Source organism: Macrotis lagotis, chromosome X (assembly GCF_037893015.1).
Source record: "Macrotis lagotis isolate mMagLag1 chromosome X, bilby.v1.9.chrom.fasta, whole genome shotgun sequence".
In the NCBI taxonomy this organism is placed as follows: domain Eukaryota; kingdom Metazoa; phylum Chordata; class Mammalia; order Peramelemorphia; family Peramelidae; genus Macrotis; species Macrotis lagotis.
In genome coordinates this window covers 239,803,657-239,830,776 of record NC_133666.1, presented here as the reverse complement: position 1 = coordinate 239,830,776, position 27,120 = coordinate 239,803,657, and the positions used below count along the sequence as shown (strand labels likewise).

The window sequence follows — 27,120 nt, the reverse complement described above, 5'->3', positions numbered from 1 at the left end:
AATTTTCAGTTTATATAATCTCCTTTGTATATAATTTTCTGTATGTTGTCTTTCCCATTAGACTGTAAATTCCTTGGGGACAGGGACTATGTTTTTAATTTTTTCTTCTTTATATCTACAGGTTTTTTAGCACAGTATACACTTAACAAATGCTTGCTTATTAACTGACTGTGGAGTATAAATATATGAATGGACATTTGAGACAGGGAAATCAATAAGGAGCTTTCTGAAATCATAAAGGCCAGAAACCTGAAATAGGTGGTGGTTAAGAAAGTGAGATATGTGGTAGAAAAAAGAAACTAGGTTTGGTAATTTTAAATAAACTACTGCAAAATATAACAAAAATTGTGTGTCATACAATACAGACAATGACAACAACAACGTAAACATTCAACAATGAAGAACAACAAAACTGGCCAAAAACAATGGTAATATGGTATCATCATATTGTCAAAGTTAAAGAACACAACCTACTGCCCCCCCCCCCCACTATGAATCATAATAATAACATTGATAAATCAATAATTTTGTTAGGAGTTTTATCTGGCATTTACTGGGAGGTTTGTTTCAGAGTCAAAAAAAATGCAGTTGCTCAAAAGAAGGGTTTTTTTTTCTTGGAAGAGGAAGTACAGTGGATTTAATAGGAGATTTGAGTCAGAAACCAGCTGGGATATGTAAATTAAATATTTTAGGCAAAATAAATGATAGTCTGTTATTTTTAACCACCTATAAAGATCCTGGATTTGGGAGAACTCCCTCAGTTGATTCCTTCAAAGTCAGGATCTCTAAGAGGTTTTCCCTGTCAAAAAAAGAGAACACTTTCTTGGCACCTCTCCCCCCCTCACTCCCCAGCCCCCACTACCACTCCAGGGCAGAAATCCCCAGACTGAGCAGTTAATTTGATGTGCTAGATAGGTTCCTGGCTAGGTAAACCAGTATTAGCAAAGTGAGGGAAATTATTTCTCTGATAAAAGAAATCATACAAAAAATGTTTGAAGCCCTCAGAGCTGGGGAAGGTCAGCTCATCTGATGCTCTTGTGGTTTTCTGATCCTAAAAATAAGGTTCAGAATAAATCTTCAAACTGATATGTTTGGGGTAAGGTGATGATTGTTCTGAAGTATTCTACTGATTTCCATTTTTACTATACAGTGACTCTGTGTTAACCTCATAAGGAAAAGAGATAATTATTTCCCTATCTTTGGTGCCTCCAATTTCTTTGATCCATCCACCAGGCAGATGTCAACTTGGAAGTCACAGATACAAGGGAGTCATAGGTTGGGAGTCATTGTCTTTAGGTCTTAGGTTCCTCCTTGGTAAAATAGGAAACTAGTCCAAGATGACGACCAAGGCCCCTTCCAGTTTTAGATAATACAAGCCATAAATCTCTTAGATTAGAAGATATAGATGTAGATGACTAATACTCCTTTTTCCTTTACATTTAGACACTTTGCACCATTTCACTCATCTCTAGTTAATGAATGCATTCTCCGTATTCTCCACAATGCTTTGTTTCAAAACTCCAGATTTCCTCAAGGCCCCAAGTCCACCTCCTCACTACCAACACTGCTCATTTTTAAGAGATAATTTTGCTTCTCCTTTAGTAAAAATACTAAGCTTCTCTCATATTTTTTTCACATAAAATTTCTCTCTTATCACCTTTGAAATTGATGCTCTCCCATGACTTCAATAATCATTTTTGTATATATGAGTTTTCCCCCAACCTCTTTTAAGAGTATGGGACTATTTATATTATATTCAGTGCTCAGCCCCTTCAACTCCCTTTTCACTCTTACCCTTTTTCCACTCTCCATATCTCTCTCTGACTCCAATTTGATTTCTACTACTTGATTGACAACTCAGGATATCTATTACCTGAAACTCAGCATAAAACAAAAGCAATAGGGTACAACCAGCCTTCCAAAGTCTATATCATTTTCAACCTCTCAGTTTTTTTAAATATCTTTATCCATTTTTCCAACTACATCCAATGGTAGTTTTCAACAATCATTTACTTGGCAAAGTTTTGAATTTCATATTTTTCTCCCTCCTTCCCTTCCCTCCCCCTGACAGAAAGCAATCTAATATAGGATTCACATGTATAATCACACTAAACATAAATCCATATTAATCATATTGTAGTAAAAAGAATCAAATCAAAATGGGAAAAAATTAGAGAGAAAATAAAGCATAATATAAAAGACAATTTTTAAAAACCCTTACTTTTACTTACTATACCTATCCATTTGGATACAATATTGTCCTTTCTCCACAACAGCCCTTATGTACATTCTCATTTCTTTGTTAATGTAGCCATCATCCTGGATCACATCCTCAACAAGTGGTTCTTGTCTGAGCCAATAGCCTTTTTTTTTGGAGGTAATTCAGGTTCAGTGATTTGTCCAGAGTCATACATCTATTAAATGCCTGAGGCTGAATTTGAACTCAGATCCTCCTAAACTCCAGGACTGTTTCACTTAGCTACACCCCAATAACTTCCTAATCATCTTTCTATATTTCTATAGTCTAATCCATTCTCCAAATAGATGGCAAATGGTTCTAATGTGTTATCCTTCCTTTCAAAAAACTCCAGTAACTCCCTATTACTTCTAGGATCACTTCTAAATTTAAATCAATTCTCAATCTGAACCTTTCCAGTCTTTATAGTTTTCTCATACCTACTGGCCTAATTGTCAGAGTGTTCTTTCTCCTTTATCTCTCCTTCTGAGAATTCCTGGCATCCAAGACTCAGCAAAAGCACAACTTTCTGCAAGGAGTGCTCCTAGCCCTAATGCCCTTCCCTCTAAGGTTACTTTGTATTTCCTTTATATTTATCTTAGCAATTACTTTTCTTTTCTTTTCTGGAGAGGCAATTGAGTTAAGTGACTTACCCACAGTCACACTGCTAGTAAGTATCAAGTGTTTGAGTCTGAAATATAACTCAGGTCCTACTGACTACAGGGCTGGTACTCTATCCACTGGGCACCAAGTCAGCTCCCCCTCATAATAATTCCTAGAATTATACAATATATGCCCATGTTATCTTTCAGGATAGAATGTAAGCTCCTTGAGGGCAGGGGCTATTTCTGTTTTAACTTTGTATCCCCAGTACTTAGTACAGTAGCTTGGCATACAAAAAGTGCTTAATAAATATTTGCTGATTGAGTGGTTCTATTCAAATCCAATTCTTCCTTCAGTTTAATGCATTTTTATTAATGTTGATGCAATCTAATCAACCATGCTCAGAACCCTGGAGTCACCTTTGACTCTTCTTACCCTGATTTCCATAGTCAATTAGTCATAATTTGGATTAGCTCAGCCTCTGCAATATCCTTCCCACCTGTTGTTAGTTCTCGGCTTCCGGATCTTCCCCTAAGGCAATCATTGCTACCTGTAGGAACTATTTAAGAGAGTGCTAAACTTGAAGCAGGGGGGAAAATCCAAGGTCACATCTCACTTGATAGTCACCTTAAATAACTCACACCTCTCTGGAGGCTCAGAACCCTCACATGCAAAATAGGTAAATCATTATTAATTAAGCCTCAGAATTGTGAGAATCCAATGTAAAATATCTTACAAATCTGAAAACACTTCAAAGATCAGTTATTGTTTCAATAGGTTTCACCAGACTTTTTTTTCCTTTTAATATAACCTATATACTTTATATACTATATACCTATACTAGGTAGTGCAATGGATAGAATACCAGCCTTGGAATCAGAAGGACAAGATCTGACCTCAGACTCTTGATTCTAACTAGCAGTGTGACCTTAGGCAAGTCACTTAGCACTAACTGTCTCTCATCTAGAGTCATCTCCAGTCATCCTGATTCATATCTGGCCATTGGACCCAGAGGGCTCTGGAAGAGAAAGTGAGGCTGGTGGCTTAGCCCAGAACCCCCCCCCCCCAAATCCAATTCATGTCCATCACCTCCTTGATATCATGGTCTTTCTCAAAAATGAAGGAAAAATATTAGTATGCTACTGACAGATTACTTACTAAAGCATAAGTCTTGAGTCATATTGGTCACTCTGACATACCACACCCACCAAAAAAGCACCCATTTTAAGTCGATTCCCCATGCCCAAACTATGATATTTAAATTCAAAATCCTTTATGATTTACTCTAATTTACCTGTTCACCTTTACCTCTCCTTCATATGACATATGACCAAACAAAACATACTACCCTATGTCCCTTAACTATAATTTTCCATTTCCATATTTTTGCTGATTGTGTTCCTTCTGTCTAGAATATTTCCCCCTCCTTGACTACTAATCAGAGTATTGAAACCAATGTCTACTTCATATGATATCTTCTCTTTCAGGCTTTCCTTAACTACTATTCCCCTTGACTCTCAAAATATTTTAAAACTTTTAATTGCAAAATCATTCTCTGGTATTAAAATTCTTTACATATATGTATATATGCACATATGTTTATATATACATGCAATACATATTTTTCCTCTCTTCTACTAGTCCTTACTTAAATTCTTTAATAGTCACAAACAGCCCTTCTAAGTACAATTATCATCCCCATTTTACAGACAAGAAAACAGATTCAGAGGATTAAATGACTTCCTCAGGATTCCATAGCCAGTAAATATCCAAGATGGGTATGAAAACAAAGCTATCCAGACTTCAAATACAATACATTATCCATTAAACAGTACACTGTCCTGTTGGGAATATGGGGATTCCTATCTTTTTTTTTGTAACTACAAATCATTTTTTTCTTTTTTTATGGCAAGGCAATATTAAGTGTCTGAGCTTGGATTTAAACTCAGGTCCTTCTGACTCCAGGGCTGGTGCTCTATCCGCTGCACCACCTAGCTGCCCTTACAAATTGTTTTCCATACCAATACATCCAATTAAACTAGTTTTATAATGATTTCATTTAAATAAATATATTTAAACATGTAAACTTTCCTAACTTTTCAATAATTTTCTAAATTTCCAACAATGTGATTTGTCCTTTCATTATCATTCACTTTTTCCTCTTATGTGAGGAATGTCTTTCCATAAATCTTTCCTCCTTTTTTAAATGGTCCTATACTTGTTAATCTAAACTGCATTTTAGTATTTTATTACATCAAAACATCACAATTAAACCATCCTTCCAGTTGCCTTGTTATTACAAATAATGCTGCAACAAAAATTTTTGAATAGCTAATTTTTCAATATTCTCAGAGTATATTCCCAATAATGAAATTATCAAGATCTTGCTGTCTCATTCATTTTTTATATTCCCAGTGCTTAGTATACCCTGAGCAAATATTTGTTGAACGAATTATTATTTTCACTTAAGAAACTAACAATTTCTCTTTATCAATTGCAGTACTGGGACTAAATGAACACTCTTCAGTTATTTCAGTTTTGTCTGACCTTTTGTAATCTCATTTGGGGTTTCCTTGACAAAAATACTGGAGTAGTTTGCCATTTCCTTCTCTGGCTTATTTTACAGATGAGAAAACTGAGGCAACCATGGTTAAGTAACTTGCTCAAAAATCAGTCATATAGTCAGTCAGCTTCTAAGGTAGAATTTGAACAGGTCTTCCTAACTTCAGTCTCAGGCCTCATCCACCTAGCTGCCCAAATAAAGACTGGGCCACATAAACAAGGAAGAAGAAAAATAAATAAACAAAAACCAAGGAAGAAAAGCAGTGACTTGTCTGAAATTGACAAAATAATACAACAAAAGAAAAGTTTTAAGTTTGAGGAAAATAACTTCTAAAAATGTAAATGTATCTCCAGCAAGTCAAGATACTTGACACAAAAGTTGCAAAGAAAGTAAAATGTTTATTTCAAAAAAGTGAGTCTAATGGTCACATCCCACTGGAGAAAATAGAATAGAAATGACTCTTCTTGTGTGTAAGTCTGATTAAAATGAGTGTCCTTGACCTTCAATTCTTGTATTAAAACTGGGAATCATCAGTGTCTTTGCCACAAAGTCATTGTGAAGACACTGCTTTGCAAAAACTAAGTTTTACTGTGGTATATGTATGTCATGGAACATTATTGTTCTATTAGAAACCAGGAGGGATGGGATTTCAGGGAAGCCTGGAGGGATTTGCATGAACTGATGCTGAGTGAGATGAACAGGACCAGAAAAACACTGTACACCCTAACAGCAACATGGGGGTGATGTTCAACCTTGAAGGACTCACTCATTCCATCAGTGCAACAATCAGGAACAATTTTGGGCTGTCTGTAAAGGAGAGTGCCAGCTGTATCCAGATAAGGAGCTGTGGAGTTTGAACAAAATTCAAGGACTATTCCCTTTAATTTAGAAAAAAACAGATGTCTTATTGTCTGATCTTGTCACCTCTTAGACTTCTCTTCTTTAAGGATATGATTTCTCTCTCATCACACCCAATTTGGATCAAGGTACAACATGGAAACAAAGTAAAGACTGACAGAGTACTTTCTGTGGTGGGGAGTAGGGGTAGGGAAGCAAGATAGGGGGTGAAAACTGTAAAACTCAAATAATATTTTTAATAAAAATTAATTTAAAAAATTAAAAAAAACAAGTTTTAACGATTTATTTTCTAGTAGCTAGGAACTCTGCAGCAGACCTTAAGACATTCTTTGTACCATCACTGGAAATAAGGTAGCCTAGAAATTTGTTCAAAGTAATCTATCATCACACATAACTTTATAACTAACTACCACCTTTCATTACATTATCTTAAGCACTTAAATTGATTACCCCTCATGACAGCAAAAGCAGATGACAGTACAAAGTTCACTGGGACTTCTGTGCTGCTCAATTGGCACTGGTCTCCCACACCTCAGGAAACCAACCACCAGTAAACAAATGCAAGACACACCCAGAAACTCTCACCGAAACATTGACTTCATACTTATTAGCTGCAGTTCACAATAGCTGGTCCTATTCTACCAGGTGGCCTTGCCTAGAGTTAAAGGTCAAAAGAAAACTCTGCCTGGTTGCTTTATATTAGTTTCTCTATAAAACATGATGACTTTTTATAGCAGATATGGAAATTAAAAGGAAGAAAAAATAACAAGATTTTCAAATGCTGAAGGGAGAAATGAAATTAGAGTACTTTAAAAACTGAACTGTAATATAAAATATACAGAATTTTTTTGCTTTCTAATTGATTTATTCTCTAGTGTAAAACTTCCTTTTGTTTTTTAAAATTTAATATAGAATTTTTTTCTAAAAGGGAAAAGAGTTGGGGAGAGAATAGAGGAAAGGCTGTATCACTAACTGGCACTTAGGTTTCAGTCTCTCTTTAGGGAAACAAAAAATCTACAGATTTAAAACTTTTTGTAGCTAGAAGTTTAATTAAGTCCAACTCTCTCATTAAATAAAGGAGGAAAGGAGTCACAGAGTAGTAAAGTAACTTCTTCAAGGTCACAGAAAGAGTAGCAGACCTTGAATCTCTTAAGTTTCATACTTCAGTTTTTTTCTAATGCATCTTGCCACATTCCTCTGCGTTGTGTTTCTGATAGTTCTCTACTATTCTCCCTTTCATCAGCACTTTCCCAAGATGCCCAGTTTTCTCATTCTAATAAGGTTTCACCTTGGGACTTCAAATTTTCCTTCTCTCTTCATACCCCTACCAAAAGGGACTTGTTTTAATGTCTAAAGATCTTAGTTTCTTAACCAGTTATGAGAAAAATACTTCCATGCAGTAATTCCATGAAAACTATTTTTACCTTGCTGATTTCACCTAAGCTGAAGTCCCAAGAAATATTGTCTAATGGTGAAATTTCAACTTCAAAGAGGATAGGAGTTGGAGGGAAAGGAACTGTCAACTATCAAAACACATACCATTGGTAAGACTAACATTGCTATCCTTCCATGCACCTAGAGAAAAATAACAAAAGCTCTACCCTCAAAACTTATCCTCCCTAACTGCACCTCTCCAAAATTCCCAAATAAGTAGCACTACTTTTTACACTGCTGTGATTCTGAATGAAATTAAGTATGCAAAATTAATTGTTTTATAAACTGGCAAACATTTTTGCAAATAAAAGGGAAAGAAAAATGAAGTTTTCTGTAATGTCCAAATAAATTTAAAGTATTTCTATTTCAATTGGAAGCATTTTTCTAATCACTTTGTACATCTCTTTCTTTATAAAAGGAAAATGAGAACCTGGAATTTTATATCATAATGAGGCAATTGCCACTAATATCAATCAATTCCTTTTTTTTTAGGTTTTTGCAAGGCAAATGGGGTTAAGTGACTTGCCCAAGGCCACACAGAATCAATTCCTTTTCAAATGATATGTTTATAAGATTAAAAATCTTCTCAATTTTGAGAAAAAAGGAAAATCAAGTCAAACTAAAAGTCAAATAAAACACTGAAGTCAACAGTGTCAACACAAGAGTAAAAAAAAAGATAATTTTCTTTTACACTTACCCATTCCTCTACATTAGGAGGCTGCTCTTCATAGACATTTTCTTTGTCCCATAGAATGTTTGATTTATCATATCTGTTCATCTTACTTCGGGTTTTCACAGCAAAGAAGAGCATTAAAGCAAAAGCTACAATAACCAGAAACCCCAGCACAATAGCAATGGCCTAAAAAGGGATAAAACAAAGTAAAACATTAACTGTTTGGGAGACTTAAATTAAGTTATTTATTTTCCCATTTTTATTGATATGCTAATAAGAACAATGATAAAAGTCTCTAATTCATACTTAGTAAGTGCTTTTTATTTATTTCACCTATATCCTATAATTCACAGGACCTGCCTTAATAAACACATAAGACTTTGTATGTAAGTAGTCCTTTAGTCATTTGTAAATTATTAATAGTATATATACTTCTAAAGTTTATTTTCCTGTTATGATGATGATAATGTTTGTCCTTCATTCTTGAAAAAGACCATGATATGAGGGTGATGATGCCATGACAAGAAAACAAATTGAGTTTGAATGACTGGGTCCTGTGCTAAATCAACCATCCTCATGATTTCTCTCTCATCACACTCAGTTTGGATCAATGTACAACATGGAAACAAAGTAAAGACTGAGATTGCTTTCTGTGGGGGGGTGGGGGGGAGGTAAGTAAGATTGGGGGAAAAATTGTAAAACTCAAATAAAATCTTTAATAAAAAAAATCTCAAAAACCCCCCCACCAGATAATACAAAAAAAAATAATTAATCATCCTCAACTTCTCCTCTGCAAACAGTGGTCAGATAAGGATCAGGATGACTGGATGTGAGGCAATCAGGATTGTGACTTGCTCAAGGTCATATTGCTAGTAAATGCCAAGTGTCTGAGGCCAGTTTTGAACTCTGTTCCTCCAGACTGCAGGGCTGATGCTCTTTCCACTGCATCACCTGGTTGCCCCTTTGTTTAAAGACCAGACAATCCAAGAATGAACAAAAATTCAACAGAATAATCTCCTTTGGTCTTATTAAGCAGATGAAGTTTCAAATTTACAAAGTGAAAAGAACAAATCTGTCTCATTTCTTAATGGTAGGACTTTTCAGTTTTCCACTAATGACAAGAGGATGTCCAAGTGGAATAATCTTCCTGTACGAACATTCCTACTACTGTAATCTTCTCATTTTTTGACTGACATGGAAGATATGAGTCAGACACAACTGAAAAATGGTTGGCTATAGTCATGAGCTATAGATAACTGATTTGTAATAAGGTAAAAAATTTAGAGCTAGAAGGGAACTCAGAGGCTGACTAATTCAATCACCTCTTTTTATGAAAACTGAAGATTAGAGAAGCTGAATAATTTGCCCAAGATTAGAGATTATTAAGCATTAGAGCCAGGATTCAAAGAGAGTTAACTGCCTAGGGGAAAAAGAACTGGTCTCCAAGCCATGAAAACTTAGGTTCAAGTCCCATCTATGATGCTGTCAGCACTCTAGACTATTCTCTAAGACCTCCAGTTACAAAGACGATGTGCATTGGTGGTTTTCCTTCCCTGAGAATCACTTTATCAGTGAAATCAAAAATCCAAACCCTAACCTTTTCCATTTTACCACCTATGTGTCAAAAAGAAAAGCTACAGTCACCATAAGTAGGGAGGCTCAGGTATGAGAGTCCCTAGGCAGAAGAAAGGGCAATGGAAATGCTTCAAAGACATTCAATCAGCCAAATCTGCTTTGCTGTAGCAGACTTATGAGCAGCAGAAATAAAACTCATATTTAAACAGACATTCTATTTTTTGAGAATAGGTTGATGCTGTACAAAGTTTTACAAATCCATATTCCCCGCCTGCACTTTTCGCCTTCCTCAAAGCCCCCCAAAATAAGAGTAAATTATTGAGTAAAAGTAAAAGTGGGAAATTTCTAATTTAAAAAGAAACACTACACATCACCCCAAAACATGCAAGTTAACTATGTTAACTAATAGTTAATGACTCATATAGGAAAAAAAATTCATATACTCCTACCTCTTGGGGATCCACCACACAGAAGTGATAAAGATATTGATCCACATAAAGTCCAGTTGCTGTAGGTGCATAAAACTGGTTGCAGAGAGCATGTATCTGAACTGAGTACATTGATCCAGAAGCTTGTGCTGTAGGATTGACTCCCATTATGTAGACAATGGTAGCAATGAAGACCATAATGCCTAGGATAGCACTTACAATGATTACTACTAAGTAGTACATTCTTGATCTGGATATTCCTGATTTGATAACACTGGTCACAAATATCACCAATGAAGCAATGAAACAAAATGCTGTCATGGCCAGTAAGAAGCCTTTGGCAGCCCTTGGGTCAGTATAAGTTCCTCCATAGCCATAACTGTAACCATAACCATAGCCATAGCTGCTACCGAAGCTTCCAAAGCCACTACTTCCTCCATAAGGGTAGCCACCTAGACCACCTCCCAGAAAGGGGTTTCCATAGCCATTGTCCCAGGCAAGTGTGGAAGCCACACATGCAAAGATGGCAATGCACATCACAATAATAATCACTGACAAAATTCTAATCACTCCTGGAGGGGAAGTCCATTTGTAGAAATGAAGTATTTCATCTTCTGGATAGTAAGAGTAGGCTGGCTGAGAAAGCATTGGTCGAACATGCATCTCTCCATTGTATAAGTCATTGCTTGGTGCATAATGAGATGGCTTGCTGCAATAAATTTAAAAATATATATTTTTTTTCAGTAAGAAAATTTATGGTAAGATCCCAGTTGAATCACATTGGATGAAAGGGGAATGGAAGGAATACCCACTAAAACCCAGATCCAAAGCTATAAAAGGTAGATTTTTACTGTGTTCTTCAAGAACATAAAACCTGCCCAGAAAGAGCTTGCAGTATGCAAATGTCAAAAAAAAAAATGTCTTATGTTCAGAAAAAAAAATGAGGATCTTTAAACCTAATATCCTAGTTGATTAGCTCACAGTCCTATAGAGGGCATTTATTATGATAACTCAAATTTTTATAGCATTTTGTCTTTATAAATCATTCTGTATAGTTAATTATGTTATCTGATCCTTCCAAAAACCCTGTTTGTGAAGTAGGTCATGCATTAGAAGTTCCATATTGCCCCAAAAAAGATTATTCTAAAGAAAGAAGAAAAAAACTCACATGAATAAAAATATTTTTTGGCCACTTTCTGTGATAGCAAAGAACTTTTGAAAACTAAAGAGGTTTTAATCAACTGAGGAATGTCTAAACAAATTATAGTATATGAATGCAATGGAATACTACTGTGCTGTAGAAATGATTAAGGGACGGTTCAAGAGAAACCTGGGAAGTGATTCAGAAGGAGATGAACAGAACCAGTAAAACAATTTATACAACAACAACCATTGTAAAGCCAAATAACCTTGAAAGAACTGATAAATGTAATTATCAACCATGATTTCAGAGGATCTATGAGGGAAACATACAATGAATCTCCTGAAAAAGAGGTGACAGATTTGGGGTATAGATGGATAGATATGCACATACAAATAAATTTTTGGATATGGCTAATGAGGAGATCTGATTTGCTTGACTGTGCATATTTGTTACAAGGGTCTTGCTTTCCCTTTTCCAATGACAGGGTAAGTGGAGAGGAAATGAATTTTCATTAATTAACATTTTTTTTTCAAATTTACATTTTAGGGGCAGCTAGGTGATACAATGGATAGAGCACTGGCCCTCAAGTCAGGAAGGGCTGAATTCAAATATGGCCTCAGACGCTTAATACTTACTTAGCTGTGTGACTATGGGCAAGTCACTTAACCCTATTGCCTTGCCAAAAAAACAAAACAAAACAAATTCCCATTTAAAAAATGAGGAAACAGGCTTATTTACTAAAGTTATAGAGCTATTAAGTAGCAAAGCTAGGATTAGAACTTCTTTTAAGATAAGTCCAATATCCAATACCACCATCTCTCTAGTTTAATTTTTGCTCAAATCAGTGAGTTTAAGTAGCCTGGCCAAAGTCTGAACTTCTAATACCACAGCAATTCCTATCACAAATGAGTGCCTATGTTAAATAAATAAATAAAAAGAATTTGAAGAAAAATATAGGAAAAATCATCTAACATCCCTGGGTCTCAATTTCTTCCTCTATAAAATGAGGGAGTTAGTCTAGATGACCTGAGATGTTTTTCCAATTCTAAATCTGTGATGCTATGATCTTTTATTTTTATTTATTTATTGTTTTTAGTTTTTGCAAGGCAAATGGGGTTAAGTGACTTGCCCAAGGCCACACAGCTAGGTAATTATTAAGTGTCTGAGGTCAGATTTGAACTCAGGTACTCCTGACTCCAGGGCTGGTACTCTATCTACCTAGCCACCCTGATGCTATGATCTTTTCATGCAGCAACCCAAAGGAAAAACGAAAACTAGCAGAAGATGCTAGTCTTTCCAGGCTTCCCTAAAGTCTGGCTGCCCATGATTTCTTTCAGGACAATAGTTCTCCATAACATTCAGAAACAAGAAAATATTTTAAAATTCCATATATATTAAATGGTCACCACAAATCTACTACATACTCTCTAAAAAAATGAGGGCATCATCAGTTCTGTTCCAATTTTCACTAAGAAAATTGTATAGTAATCCAATCCCACTCTATGTATAATGATACAAACACTCACAAATAATGTAATTAAGGAAATTCATATTAATCTTTAAATAGAAAATTTATTAAAGGTGTTATATTGTGACAATAGTCAAAACTCTAAGTGCAAGAACCATACTTCATTGACAAACAACTACATATCCTCACTACCTGTGGAGAACTAAGTTATTAAGGAAAAACATCAGAAGGATATTTACAATTCATCTGGTCTGTATGGAGGAGGACTTTCAAATGGTCTGGATGACATTGTTGATATCAATGGTATAGGGAATTTCAAGATGAAGAATTCCTCTTAACTTCTTCCAAGATAAGACAACCTGAGAAGAAAAAGAAACAAATAAGTGATTAAGTAATAAACAATTTTTAAGAAACTAGATTAATATCACTGGCTTACCTGATTGTAATACTGGAAGCTTAGCTACATGTCCATCTTGAAATTGTGCAATTAATCACTTCCTTTCCTCAACTATTATTAAAGATTCAAATGGCAAATTCTAAGTGAACTGTTTACTTCTTTACTTGACCATAATTTCACATTAATAATGATAATAAAAACTGCATATATTTATACCATATTTTTAAATAACTTTTTCCACAACAACCCCAGGAGGGAGGGATAAATAAAGTATCATAATTCTTCATTTTGCCATAGGTTGGGACATTAAATTCATCAATAAGCCTAAGTGCTTATAGGTTAGGCACTGTGAAGACAAAGATGTTCCTCACCCTCAAATAACCTAATTTTGTATCAGAAAATCTATTATTTGTATTCTGTTATTAAAGAAAGAAAATGGAAGAAAAACAAGCAAAAAAAGTTCAATAAAACTTTTAAAACTTCCCAATAGATGAAATACACAATTTTATGATGTATTTTTTACAAAATCCTGTTTTCAAAAATTCATACTCTTTTAATGGTTGCTTAATTTAATCCTAAAGCTCTATATAACATAATCCACAATAAAAGAAATTGCTATTCTGAGAAAATGAAAGGGTTTGCTTAAAAAAAAGAGAGCAATGCAATATTTCCCCATAAATCTCAGATTTATACCACAAAGATACATAAGGAACATTTATGGGGAAGTAGGTGAAGAGAGAACATGTGAGAAGAGAGTACACACGTAGAGGAGCACACACAAACATAATAAAATGAATTTTAAATTTTCATTAATGTATTGAATGACCTGATTATGCCCTTAGCAACGTGATAGGGTCTGTTGGGGTCCTAGCCCTCAAGGCACTTCCAGTTATAAAGACAAAACTAACTCATATGTGAAAGAGGATCAAGTAATACAAGGAGTATAGAATGTCAGAGTGGAAAAGGGGCACGAAGAACATATAGTTTGTGAATCCTTTCTACAACATCCCAGAAAAAATGGTCTCTTCTTGAAGAATTTTAAGTCTGGGTAAGCTAGAACCAGAAACAATTGCAGTCCAGTCAATTAACCCAAACCACTCAGAGGATGACTCAGTACTCAATAAGAACTGTTAGGAAAACCAGAAAGCAGTAAATAATTAAGAATTTAAAAGATGTGATAAAGATTCTAAGGGTTATGGGAGATCACAAGTCCAGGTAAATGAAGTTTAAGGTCAACAGGGAAGGCTTCATAAAGGAAATAGAACAGTGGCTCAATCTAAAAATTTGGAGAAGATTTAGTGAAACCACAGAGAGAGAGAAAACATTCAGGCAACAGGAGCAAGAAGCATAATTGCAAGGGTACATATTGGGAATAACAGGAAGTAAGGTTGGACAGAGAGGAGAGATCTAAAGGAAATCAAATATGATGCAATAGGAAATAAAGAACATGAAAGGTTTTTGAGCAAGGAAAGAACATAAGTAGTGATTAAGGAAGATTAGTGTCACATGTATGATAAAAGCATTGAAATGAGGATCAACATAAGTTCAAAAATATTCATAAGAGCTATTTTTGAAGAGGCAAAAATTGAAAGTTGAGGAGATATTCATGAACTGAGGAATATCTGAACAAGTTATAGTTTATGAATGTTATGGAGAACTATTGTCCTGAAAGAAATAATGAGCAGCCAGACTTTAGGGAAAGCCTGGAAAGACTTGCATGAACTGAGGCTGAGTGAAGGGAGCAAAATCAGAAGAACCATGTACACATTAACAATAACATTGGGAGATGATCAGTCATGATGGATGAAGCTTTCTCTCAGTAGTTCAGTGATTTAAGGTTAAGCCAGAGGAACCTGCTATAGAAAATGTCACGGGGGGGGGGGGCAGCGGGGGGCAGCTAAGTGGCACAGTGGATAGAACACTGGCCCTGGAATCAGGAGGACCTGAGTTCAAATTCAACCTCAGATACTCCTAGCTGTGTGACCTGGGGCAAGGCACTTAACCCCATTGTTTTAAAAAGAGAAAAAACTACCGCATCTGAATATAGAACGTAGCATTTTATGTTCACTTTTCAAAACTTCTTTTATGTTTTTTTCTTTCTTACTCATGGTTTTATTTCCCTTTAGTTCTAATTCCTTTTCAAAACAGAACCAATATGGAAATACATTAAACACAACTGTACATGTACAACCTTTACCAGATTGTTTGCCTCCATGGAGAGGGAGAAGGGAAGGGAGGGTGGTAGAAAAATGTGGAACAAATAAACATGGAAATGGATCAATGTTGAAAACTGTCTTTACATGTAATTGGAAAAAAAAAGATTAAAAAAAGAGGATCAAAAGAGCCTAGATTCAAGGTCAAGAGGTTTTTGCATTAATCAAACTGAAGTGCCTCAAGGTCCAAGGTTCGGAGAACAAAGTACTAGCAATGGAAAGGGGTGGCTGCAAAAACTTTTTTGGGAAAAAACAAACTAAAATTGCTAGGATTTGGTACCTAGCTACCTAGGTACATAGAATTAAAAGTTTAAATTAAAAATGACAATGAGGTTTTCAGTACAAGTGACTGGGAGAACGGTAGTATCAATGACAGAATCCAAGTAAATAGAAAAAAAAATTAGTTTGTTGGAGGGAATGAATTTTAATTTTGGATATTCAGTTTAAGTGACAGTAAGTGGAAATGTTCAAAAGATAGGAAAATATATGGACTTAAGGTAGGAAGATTTGAGTAGCAAAAGAGAAGAGAGTGGGGTGGCTAGGTGGCACAGTGAATAGAGCACCAGCCCTGGAGTCAGGAGTACCTGAGTTCAAATCTGGCCTCAGACACTTAATAATTACCTAGCTGTGTGGCCTTGGGCAAGCCACTTAACCCCATTGCCTTGCCAAAAAAAAAAAAAGAGAAGAGAGTTTGACATGAAAATAAAGAAGCTCTTCTAATGGAAAAGGTGTAAAAAGAACAAAGGTGGGGAACTGGGGAAAGAAGAGCCAGTATTAGGAGGAAGAACTTGAAAGAGAAAAATTTTTTAAACTTAATTATGAGAATGGGGAATGAATATAAATAAATTGGTCACAATATCAACCTTCTTCATTTATTCCAATGTCTGTACACCAAAGATGGTTGAATTACTAGTCTTCAGGTTTTCTACATCACTCTTCAAGGAGCTAACTGGTGCTGCTAAAGCAATGTCATGACCGAAAAGGTTAGAACTGAGAGGAACATTATGATCTTTGACTTGTGAGATGACACTTTCAATGCCTCTGTAACTACAAATGAAGATAAAATCTTTGAGGTTAAGTTCACAGTTGAGAACACCCATTTGGGTACTGAGACTTTTGATGACCAAAGGGTCAACCATTTTATTTATAAGTTCAAATGCCAGTCAGTATTAAGAGGGAAATTAATGAGAGCAAGAGGATAATGAAAACTTGAAAATTATATGTACCCTTTCTTCCCTTAACAAGACTAATATTGAAACTGACTCCCTCTATGAAGGTATCAACTTCTTTGCTTATACCCATTTCCAGGAGTTGAAACTTTCCTTGGTAGGCTGGAAAATGATCTGGGGATGCCAAGGTAAATTAAGTTATAGAGCCATGATTTCACCTTAGTGGGTGGTTCCTCTCACATACCCAGGATTCAGAAATTTCTACTTAACATTTTCAATGGCAAAGAGCTAAACTCAAATGTCCATTCTGATAAGACTATTGTTTACAGGACAGCAGTCCAAGACTGCTTGTAGTTGGATGTCACTCTTCTTGGTTTTGAAACTGCTGGCAGAAACTGAATCCCACCACCCAGGGATATACTGGTAAATGATTAATAACTAACTCATTGTGGGGAGGAGGGAAAAAGAACATACTCACAACATATTTTTTAAGTTTGATCTGCATAGTAACATTTCCTTGATGACTTTCTTAAGTCCAAGCAATTAATAAAACAATGAGTTAATTTGTAGCACTTGTTGCTTTAATAATTGGCATGAGAGCTAGTTTAATCTAATTACAGTATATCCCTGTCACCAATCCTAAACAGACTTTTACACCAGCCTGTGTGCTTACTCAGAAAGAACAATGGCAAAGGATACAACCTACTAGGTGAGTCTGAGATCATAGGAATTTCCCTGCCCCCAAGGGTGTTTATCAGATTTAAATAATCTTTGACAGTGATGCAAATGTTAGTCTCCATGCATCAGTTATTGATGAAAGCATTTATCATCAGTGACAAAGATTGTCACCTGAGCAAATAAGACTGAACATATATGGTCAAGAAAATTGAGCAATATAAAGGTAAAGATGAGAAGTAGAGAAACAAGGGAAAGAGGTTTAAAAAATGAAAATAAGGGATTTTTGTTTTCTTTGATCTGGGAAATAATAGAAAGCCAACCAAGTTTTCTAAATAGTAAGGTGGTAAGCTTATGCTTTCAATATGAAGACTAGATTGCCTGCTGTTATGAGGAGGGGGTGAGGGAAGGAAGGATGGTAGAAAAATATGGAACTCCAAAGTTTACAAAAAGATGAATGCTGAAAACTATTTTTGCATATAATTGGAAAAGATAAAAATTTTAATTTAAAAATATACGGTGGAAGATGAGAAATTCTAAGATATCAAGAAGATAAACAGAAGAATAGTGACAAATGTAATGAAATAATCAACTGGTTCAATAAGAATCTGACTGCTGAGAAGAATTTGAAACTTGCCAAATCATGAGCAGGTGGATTTCAGAAAAACCTGGAAAGATTTACCTGAACTGATGATGAGTGAAGTGAACAGAACCAAGAAAACATTGTACATATGAATATCAATATTGTGTGATGATCAACTGTGATAGACTTAGTCTTCGCAACAATACAATGATCAAAGACAATTCTAAAAGACTTGTAATGGAAAATACAAACCACATTTGGAGAAAGAATATGGTGTTGGAATAAAGACAAAAGCATACTATTTTCACTTTTAAAAATTAGTTTAAAAAATTAGTTTTAAAGTTTTTCCTCTTTTTTCTTTTTTTTCACAACATGACTAATATGGAAATATGTTTAACATAGTTGTACATATATAACCTCTATCAGACTGCTCTCTGTCAAGGGGAGGGGTGTAAAGGAGGTAGAAAAATGCAGAACTCAAAGTTCTTATCAAAAGATATATGTTGAAAATTATCCTTACATCTAATTGGAAAACAAAAGTTTATAAAAGGAAAAAAAAAGATAGAATTAGAAAACATCTGCGATCCTATCATAACTAAGTTGCACCAGACTTCAGAGAACATGCCAGGAGGAAGAGGCAAGCATGGTGAATACTCAGGTGGTTCTATTGTTGCTGTTCAGTTGTCTCCGACTCTGTGATTCCATTTGGGTCTTAGCAAAGATTCTGGAGTGGTTTGCCATTTTGTTGTACGTCTCATTCTCCAGACTGAGGCAAACAAGGTTACACAAGTTACCCAGGATCATATAGTTAGTATCTAAGACAAAATTTGAACTCAGGTCTTCCTGACTCCAGGCCTGGCATTCTATACATTATGGCACCACCTCGTTGCCTGTCAGGTAGAGAAACAGGGTACAGAGAGCTACTCCACCTCCTGGATCAACAACGAGGTTGACCAAATGCACCAAAAGAGAGAGAACTTTTTTTTGTTTTTTTTTTTAGTTTTTTTGCAAGGCAATGGGGTTAAGTGGCTTGACCAAGGCCACACAGCTAGGTAATTATTAAGTGTCTGAGACTGGATTTGAACCCAGGTACTCCTGACTGACTCCAGGGCCGGTGCTCTATCCACTGCACCACCTAGCCGCCCCTAGAGCACTTTTTTTATAGCTGCCCCTAGAGCACTTTTAAAAAAAAACCCCAAAAAACTCAAATCTTTACACAAGACTTAGTACACTGGCAGTTTAACATTTGAGCTACTGTGTAAACATGGGCATTCTAAATACTTGAATGGGTACAGATGGAGAGAAGTCAACAATATTACACTTTATTAGTATGATAGGTGGAAATGCAATTTTTGTCCTGAAGGATTAAAAAAAAAATCTATTTAAAATGGTCATCTTTCTTGGGTATTTTATTCTATTTAATTCCCCCCACCCCCAGTAAAAATTTTTTTAAAAAATAAAGAAAACTGAATCAATTGAAAGTTGTTATGTCTTAATTGAGGAATAGCAAAGGAGATTAGTGTTACTGTGATCAAACAGTACAAGGAGGAAGAAGCCTGGAAAGGTAAAAAGGGTCTAGATGATAAAAGAGTGTTAAAAGTTTTTTTGGGGGGGGGAGGGAACAGGGGGAAGATGGGAGTTGATCCTGGAAATAAAGTGAGTAAAAGGAGTTTATTGAATTGGGAAGGGGACTGATTTGGTCAAACCTGAACTTTAGAAAGATCTCTTTGATAGCTGATGAAAAAGAGTAGAAAAAAGTATCTGACTGCTCTTTATGATTTCAAGTCACCTGGTCCAGATGAACTTGGTTCTGAAACAACTGGTCTATGTCATGGCTGAATCATACCAGTGATATTTGAAAACTCAAGAGAAAAGAAGAGGGGCAGCTAGGTGAAGCAGTGGATAGAGCACTGGTCTGGAGTCAGGAGTACCTGAGTTCAAATCCGAACTCAGACACAATAATTACCTAGCTGTGAGGCCTTGGGAAAGCCACTTAACTCCATTTGCCTTGCAAAAACCAAAAAAAAAAAAAAAAAAAAAGAAGAGAGAGAGAGAGAAAAGAAGAAGCATTACAGAGAGGTACAAATGTTATCCTAGTTTAACAAAAAAAATCAGAATGGAATCTTAAAACTCAAGCCTAATGAATTTGATTTTAATTCCTAGAAAAACTGTAGAACCATATTACTAAAAAATTGGCTAGAAACCATCTAGAAAAAGTAGTGATCATTAATGGCCTTTGCTGTTCTGTTCAGAATGGGTCATGCTAGACCAACATTTTTGGACAGTTGCTAAACTGGTAGATCTGGGAATACTTCTGATAGAATTTACCTAGAATTCACCAAAGTGTTTGATAAACTACATCACACTATTCTTGTGGGAAAATGAAGAGATACAGACTAAACAGGAGTACAATTAGATGAAACTGACTGAAGAGCTAGATTCAAGGAGTAGTAATTGAATTTGATGTTACATCTTCAGTGGACTATCAAGTAATAGTACTTGGCTCTGTGATATTAATATTTTTATCAAAGACTTGAATACAATTTGATAAATAAACACACCAAGTTTATAGATGATACAAAAGTTAAAAGAGATAGGGAAAACCTTAGATGATGGAGTCAAGATTCAAAAAGAAGTCAGGACTAATGCATTCTTGGAGTTGTGAACTGATTCAACTTGAAGAGCAATTTGGAACTATGCCCAAAGGGCAATAAAACTGTGCATACCCTTTGACCTAGCAACACCACTACAAGGTCTATATCCCAAAGAGATAAACAAAATAAAAAAAAAAGGGAGAAAGATCCACGTGTACAAAAATGTTTATAGTTCTTTTAATAGTGGCAAAGAATTGGAAATTAAGGGGATGCACATTAGTTGGGGAATAGCTGAGTAAGTTATGAAAAATAATGTGATAAAGATGTTCTGTAAGAAATTATGAACAGTTTTAGAAAAAAGCCTGGAAAAATCAACTTTAGAAAAACCTGGAAAAGATTTGCAAGAACTGATGCTGAGTGAAGTAAGCAGAACCTGGAAAAACATATAACATTAAATACATTAAGAACAACACTATGATGGGGGCAGCTAGGTGGCACAGTGGATAAAGCACCTGCCCTGGAGTCAGGAGTACCTAGGTTCAAATCCAATCTCAGACACTTAATAATTACCTGTATAGCCTTGGGCAAGCTACTTAACCCCATTGCCTTGCAAAAACCTAAAAAATAAAAAAATAAAAAAGAACAACACTGTGAGATGATCAACTATGATGGATGAAGCTCCTCTCATCAGTGAATAGGGACAATCCTGAGAGAGCTGTTATGAAAAATACTGTCCATATCCAAAGTCTGAATGTAGAGCAAAGTATACCATGTTCACTTTTAATTTTTGTTTTTTCTTTCTTTCTCATGATTTTTTTCCCCTTAGTTCTATTTCCTCTTTTACATGACTAAAATGATATATTAAACACAATAGTATATATAAAATCTAAATAAGTTGGTTAGCTATCATGGTGAGGAGGGAGATAAGGGATGGTGATAGAAAAATGTGGTACTCAAAAGTTTGCAAAAGGATGAATGTAGAAAACTATCTTTTCAGATAATTGGGAAAAATTATTTTTAAATAGTCAGAGTAAAAGAGTGAGATGAATTTTGTTATTGTTTGTCCTTTATTCTCCAAGGAGACTATGACATCAGGGAGGGGATGCCATGACAAGCAAGTGAATTGGATTTGAGTGACTGGATACTGTGCTAAGTCACCAGCTTTACTCTTATCCTCCGAAGTCATCTGGGTCCAGTAGCCAGATATGAATCAGAACTGAGATGACCTTGGTTTTGAGGCAATCAGGGTTAAGAGACTTGCCCATAGTCACACAGCCAGAAAGTATCAAGTATCTGGGGCTGAATTTGAACTCAGATCCTCCTTACTCCAGGGCTAATGCTCTATTCTCTGCCCTGAGGCAGCTAAGTGACTCAAGGGATGTAGAACACTGGCCTGGAATCAGGAGAATCCAAGTTCAGACACTTACTAGCTGTGTGATCCTGAGCAAGTCACTTAACACTGTTTCTTTACTGTCTGAATTTAATATATTTAATATAGATTCAAAAAGCTGACATAAGCATTCATTTAATCTGGTTTGTTTGTTCACTTAAGGAAAATAATTCCTGTCTGAAATGAGTATTTTTTCCAACTGCTTTAACCTATGGATCACTTCAGATCTTCGGCCTTCCTTTAGCCCTCTAAGTTCAAAACCTTATGATTCTCAGCTTCTCACACACATATCCAATTGACTGACCAATTTTGTTTCAGTCTTCATACCCTTAGTTTCCACCCTCCTACTTCAGGCCCTCATCACCTATCTAGACTAGAGTAATTGCCTTGCCATTGCTATATCCCTGATTTCCTTCTCTCCTCAATCCAATTCATTTTTTTAGTTGCCAAAATGACTTTCCTAAAGTGTAGGTCTCTGACACCCAGTAAACTCCAGTAGCTCCCCATTATTTCTAGAATCAAACACAAAGTCCTCAGGCATTTAAAGCTCTTCATACTTGGCCTCTTCTCTAACTTTCTACAATCTCAGTCACAATGGCTGCCTAGCAGTCCTGGAGCAGGACACACCTAGCTCCCATTTCTACCTTTGCACACAATACATTCCACGCCTGGAATGCTCTCCCTATTCACCTCGATCTCTAGGTTATCCACCTCTTAATAAAATTGTCCTCTTTTGTGGAAGGGTTTTTCTGTTGCCCTCAAGCAACCTTACCCACAGAGGTAATCTTTTATATCCTATGGACTGATTGAGCTATCTCTTCTAAGTAAAGTCATTTGCATTTGTCTTCCCAGTAAGGACAGTGAGCTCCTAGAGAGCAAAGACTTTTTGGCTTTCTTTCTATCCCTAAACTCCCTTGTAGAGTGATCAGTGAATGGTTGCTTGCTTCTGTCTCAAACTACGGCCACAGTCTTTTAAATACTTACGTTTTGGGGGGTTTTGTGTCTAGTGCTTTTTACTGTTGTTTTTCCTTTGTTCTGGAGACCCCAAACACCAGGGAGATGAAGCCATGACATGCAAATGAATTAAATTTAAGTGGGGGAGGAGGGACTGTGCAAAAGTCATCAGCCTTAATTTCTCCATTAGGGTCATTTGCATGGGGCTCTGGTTGATCTAAAGTCATGGTGATTCAAATCTTCTGTGGAAAATTATAGTGAAAACACCATATACCATTATGGCTTATGTATTCATATATATATATATATATATATACCAATACTGAATATTGGCCTAGCCTCTAAATTAAAAAAAAAAAGAAAAGAAAAATACATGTGAATTTGCTGAAAAAATTAACACAGATTATAACTCGTTATTAACATTCAAGCTTTAAACAGCTACATTAGGGGGTCCAACTTTCTACCAACACTGGAATTTCTATGTCAGTTTGATTTTGGTTTAGAAAAATCGTCTCTGCATCACACTTGAGTATCTCAGAGGTACAGATTTCTGGTGGAGATAAACTATTATCCAATCTTAAGAAATTTAGAAGCCCTAAACTGTTTGGCAACAGTTCCTGATTCTACCACAGCTAGTGCCTTACCTAAGATAATAATAATAATAATAATACCCATTTATTTCTTTCAGTGCTTTTCTTTGATTCCCTAGAATTTTGCACAGTGCCTAACACAGTTAACACAATGTTAGAAGACTGGAGGTCCCCCATCACCTTAAATCAAAAGTACTTGATGTTTCCCATAATTTCAATCATCATGCTTTAATGGGTGAATCTACATTAGACAAGAAAATTTCTTTTCTGCCTTCAAGGATCAGTTATGTATGGACATAAATTAGACCATTTAGTTGAGAATAGAAGGATTACTACATGAATGAAGAGGCCATTTTGAGTAGTGAGTAACCCCTCAACCCATTTCTCTAAACCTCCTCGGAAACAGACAATATGTCTGATGGTTGGTTCAGGGCCCAGACCTAGAATGACATAAAAAGCTCTTCTCAGTAAATTTAACCAATCTCCCTGTGAAAGCTGATTAATGATCAAAATATGGACGTTTCCAATACAATTCTTCCATTTCTTTTAAAAGTTCTATCTCGGTAATGAGAAATTGTACAAATAAGATAAAAGAAAGCGTGAGCGTCTAATCTAAAAATCATCTTGGTAAAAAAATGGCAGAGGAAAGATACCCAGATCACAACCACATATGTTCCCTCTACTCTCCCCAAGCAATCCGGTATTTATTAGGTTTTTACTACGAGTCAGGCGTGGAAGACATTGTATCTATACGCAAGTGATCAATTAACTATATAACTGTAAATAAACACAAATTAAATCTTTCACACAAATTAAAACTAAACTGTAAGCACGATGGGCTTCAGAGCAAGGAACTGCAAGGATCCCAAACGTGACCTCCTAGTCAATATTCTGATTCAAAGCTTCTGCGGGACTGACCTGGGGAGCCGAGCTTCTCCAGGTCTAGCTATATCGGGCGCGCCACCACCTCCACTACTCCGGCTGAGAACCCCGGCATTGCACTCCCTCCAAACAAAAACCACACCAAACCGGTCCGGGACCTCATTTCTGCTTCTGGAAAGCCACAGGTTTGGTGCTAACAATAAGTCTGGACAGAGCGATCGGGACGCGCCCCAACTCAGCCCTGGTCCCCCTAAGTTCTACACCGCTCCCCGTGGAGCATATATAGAGCCTTGGCACGGCGGCCCCGAGCGAGCACAGCTCGGGTTTCCTCTTCCTGGGAAGTCTCCCAAACAAGACTTATTTGTAGCAAGAAAACCACAACAATAACCCAAGAAAAGCGAAGTTTTCGCTGAAAAACTGGGAGTGGCTTTAAATATTTCAGCTAAAGAGAGGGAACACGAACGCACGCACACACACACACACAAACACACAGCACTACACGAACACACACACACACACACACACACACACACACACACACACACACACACAACTACCTTCCAAGGGGGAGGCCCCCCAACTCTCCAGCCATCCCCGCCTCTCTCCTTTCCAATTCCCCCCCACCCCAGGCACCGACTTAAGACCGGCTCCTCCGCCGAGTCCTTAGTCCAGGACCGAGACCCCCCTCCTTCTTTCCGCCGCCCAAGCCTCCGAGAGTGAGAGGCGCGCGGAAGACCCCTCCTCACCCCTTACTCACCCTCCCCGCGCCTGGCGCACTAGGGGCGCAGCAGGAGAGCGAGCTCCCCGGCCCTCCGCGCACCTGACTCGGGCTCTCCTTAAATCTTGGTTCCGAGCAGGCGGCAAGAGAATGGGCTAGGCAACAGCCACCACCTCCTTCTCCCCCCTCCTCAACACCCAGCCCCCGGGCATGCGCAGCACCGAGGCTAAACTGGGGTTCCCCTGGGCTGTCACCCAGCCAGCCCCTTCCCTCCACGGCGCAATTCCCACCTGTGCCCCAATCTTCTCCAATCGCGCGCGAAGCCCCGGGGACCTCCGCGGCTAATGGCAAGGGGAAGAAGGAAGGGAAGGAAAAGGGAAGGGGAGGGGGCGGGAAGGAGCAGGTGTGGCACCGCCGCCTCCAGTGACCCATTCACCTGAAACTCGAGGGAGGGGGGCAGGAGGAGAAGGAGGAGGCGGCGGGCGGAGACGGGCGGAGACAAACAGGTAGCTCTCTCTGCACATCAGCGGTGCGGAGCTTAAAGAGACAGAGTTCGGGTTCCCGGGCCGGAACGAATACCCCCAGGTTTTGCGAGCTTTGAAGAGGTTGGGTCTGCACTGCAAGCTCTGCACCTTAGGCGAAATCTTGTAGGGGTCTGGTTCGGGGCTGGGGCTGTGTGGGCGCTAGTTTTCCTAGAAGAGAATGAGCCTCCCGACTCCACCCAGTCATGTTTGGTGTGCGCCTCGGTAGCCATGGGGCTGCTCTCCCAGAGCTTCCCCCCAAAGGTGGACAAAGAACTGGCCAAGAGAGAACCGCTGAACCTGGGGCCAACTAACTGTGTGAAGGTGACGCACCTACGGTAGAAGAACCTTGAAGGGAAATGATTAGTTTCATAAAGAGGGACTTGAACGCCGTGGTGTGAGGTTCCGCTTTTCTTCCACTTACTGTACGGTTTGAGGAAAGTCACTTCATTGATTTGTGACTCAATTTAATAATCTGTAAACCGAGGGCATTGAACTCATGTTTCTCAAGCTCTCTTTTCTAAGCCTGCAATTCTGTAGTGTTTGATATTACTTTCTATGGAGTTGGAGGTGAAGAGTGATGAATACTCGGAAACTAGGAAATAAAAACGGTTAAATTTGTCTTCAGATGATAGGATCCAGAAAATAAAAGGTACGGTAGTTGACTATAGCTAATACAAGCGGGAACTAAGAACTACAGGAGGACCTCCTTCCATCTCCTCAGTTTTTGTTGATGGCACCACATCTCTTCCTAGGTTGATTTTCTTCCCCATCAATGACTTGCCCAGGAATTGTAGATTTCTACTTCAACAGTCTCCTTTCCATCTGTCCCCTCTTTACTTGCACTCCGGTTCAGGGCTCTCTTTATATAGCTTTTTTCTAAATTATTCTGATAGCCTTCTGATCTAATAAAGTATAGGATTTAGAAACGGAAGGGACCTTGAAAACAATCTAGTGACCAATCAACTCATTTTATAGGTGAAAAAAACAGTCCTAGAGTGACTTGTCCTGTACCACACAGGTATTAAAAAAGGGAGCCCGGAGTGAGATGAGCAGAACCAGAAAAACACTGTACACCCTAACAGCAACATGGGGGTGATGATCAACCTTGATGGACTGGCTCATTCCATCAGTGCAACAATCAGGGACAATTTGGGGCTGTCTGCAATGGAGAATGCCATCTGTATCCAGAGAAAGAACTGTGGAGTTTCAACAGAGACCAAACTATCACCTTTAATTTAGAAAAAAAAAAAACCTGATATCTTATTGTCTGATCTTGTTATCCCTTACACTTTGTTTCTTCCTTAAGGATATAATTTCTCTCTCATCACATTCAATTTGGATCAATGTGTACCATGGAAACAATATAAAGACTGGCAGCCTTCTGTGGGGGGGGTGGGGGAGGGAAGTAAGATTAGGGGAAAAATTGTAAAATTCAAAATAAATAAAAAC

General features: G+C 37.2%; 1 protein-coding gene across 4 annotated transcripts in view; it reads right to left on the bottom strand.

Annotated features, from left to right (window-relative positions):
* Positions 1 to 25,531, bottom strand: part of OCLN (occludin) — a 72,173-nt gene extending 46,642 nt beyond the window's left edge. Inside the window, exons 1-4 of one of the 4 annotated variants that reach the window (XM_074207348.1) lie at positions 25,438 to 25,531; positions 13,222 to 13,341; positions 10,392 to 11,079; positions 8,392 to 8,553 (exon numbers count right to left, since the gene is read on the bottom strand). In XM_074207348.1, the coding sequence (XP_074063449.1) occupies positions 8,392 to 8,553; positions 10,392 to 11,079; positions 13,222 to 13,271 (900 nt within the window). In that variant the 5' untranslated portion in view covers positions 13,272 to 13,341; positions 25,438 to 25,531. Of the gene's footprint in view, positions 1 to 8,391; positions 8,554 to 10,391; positions 11,080 to 13,221; positions 13,342 to 24,465; positions 24,782 to 25,186; positions 25,305 to 25,437 lie in introns of those variants that run through there. The other 3 variants (XM_074207350.1, XM_074207349.1, XM_074207351.1) reach the window with 3 other exon arrangements.
* Positions 25,532 to 27,120: the final 1,589 nt, after the last annotated feature.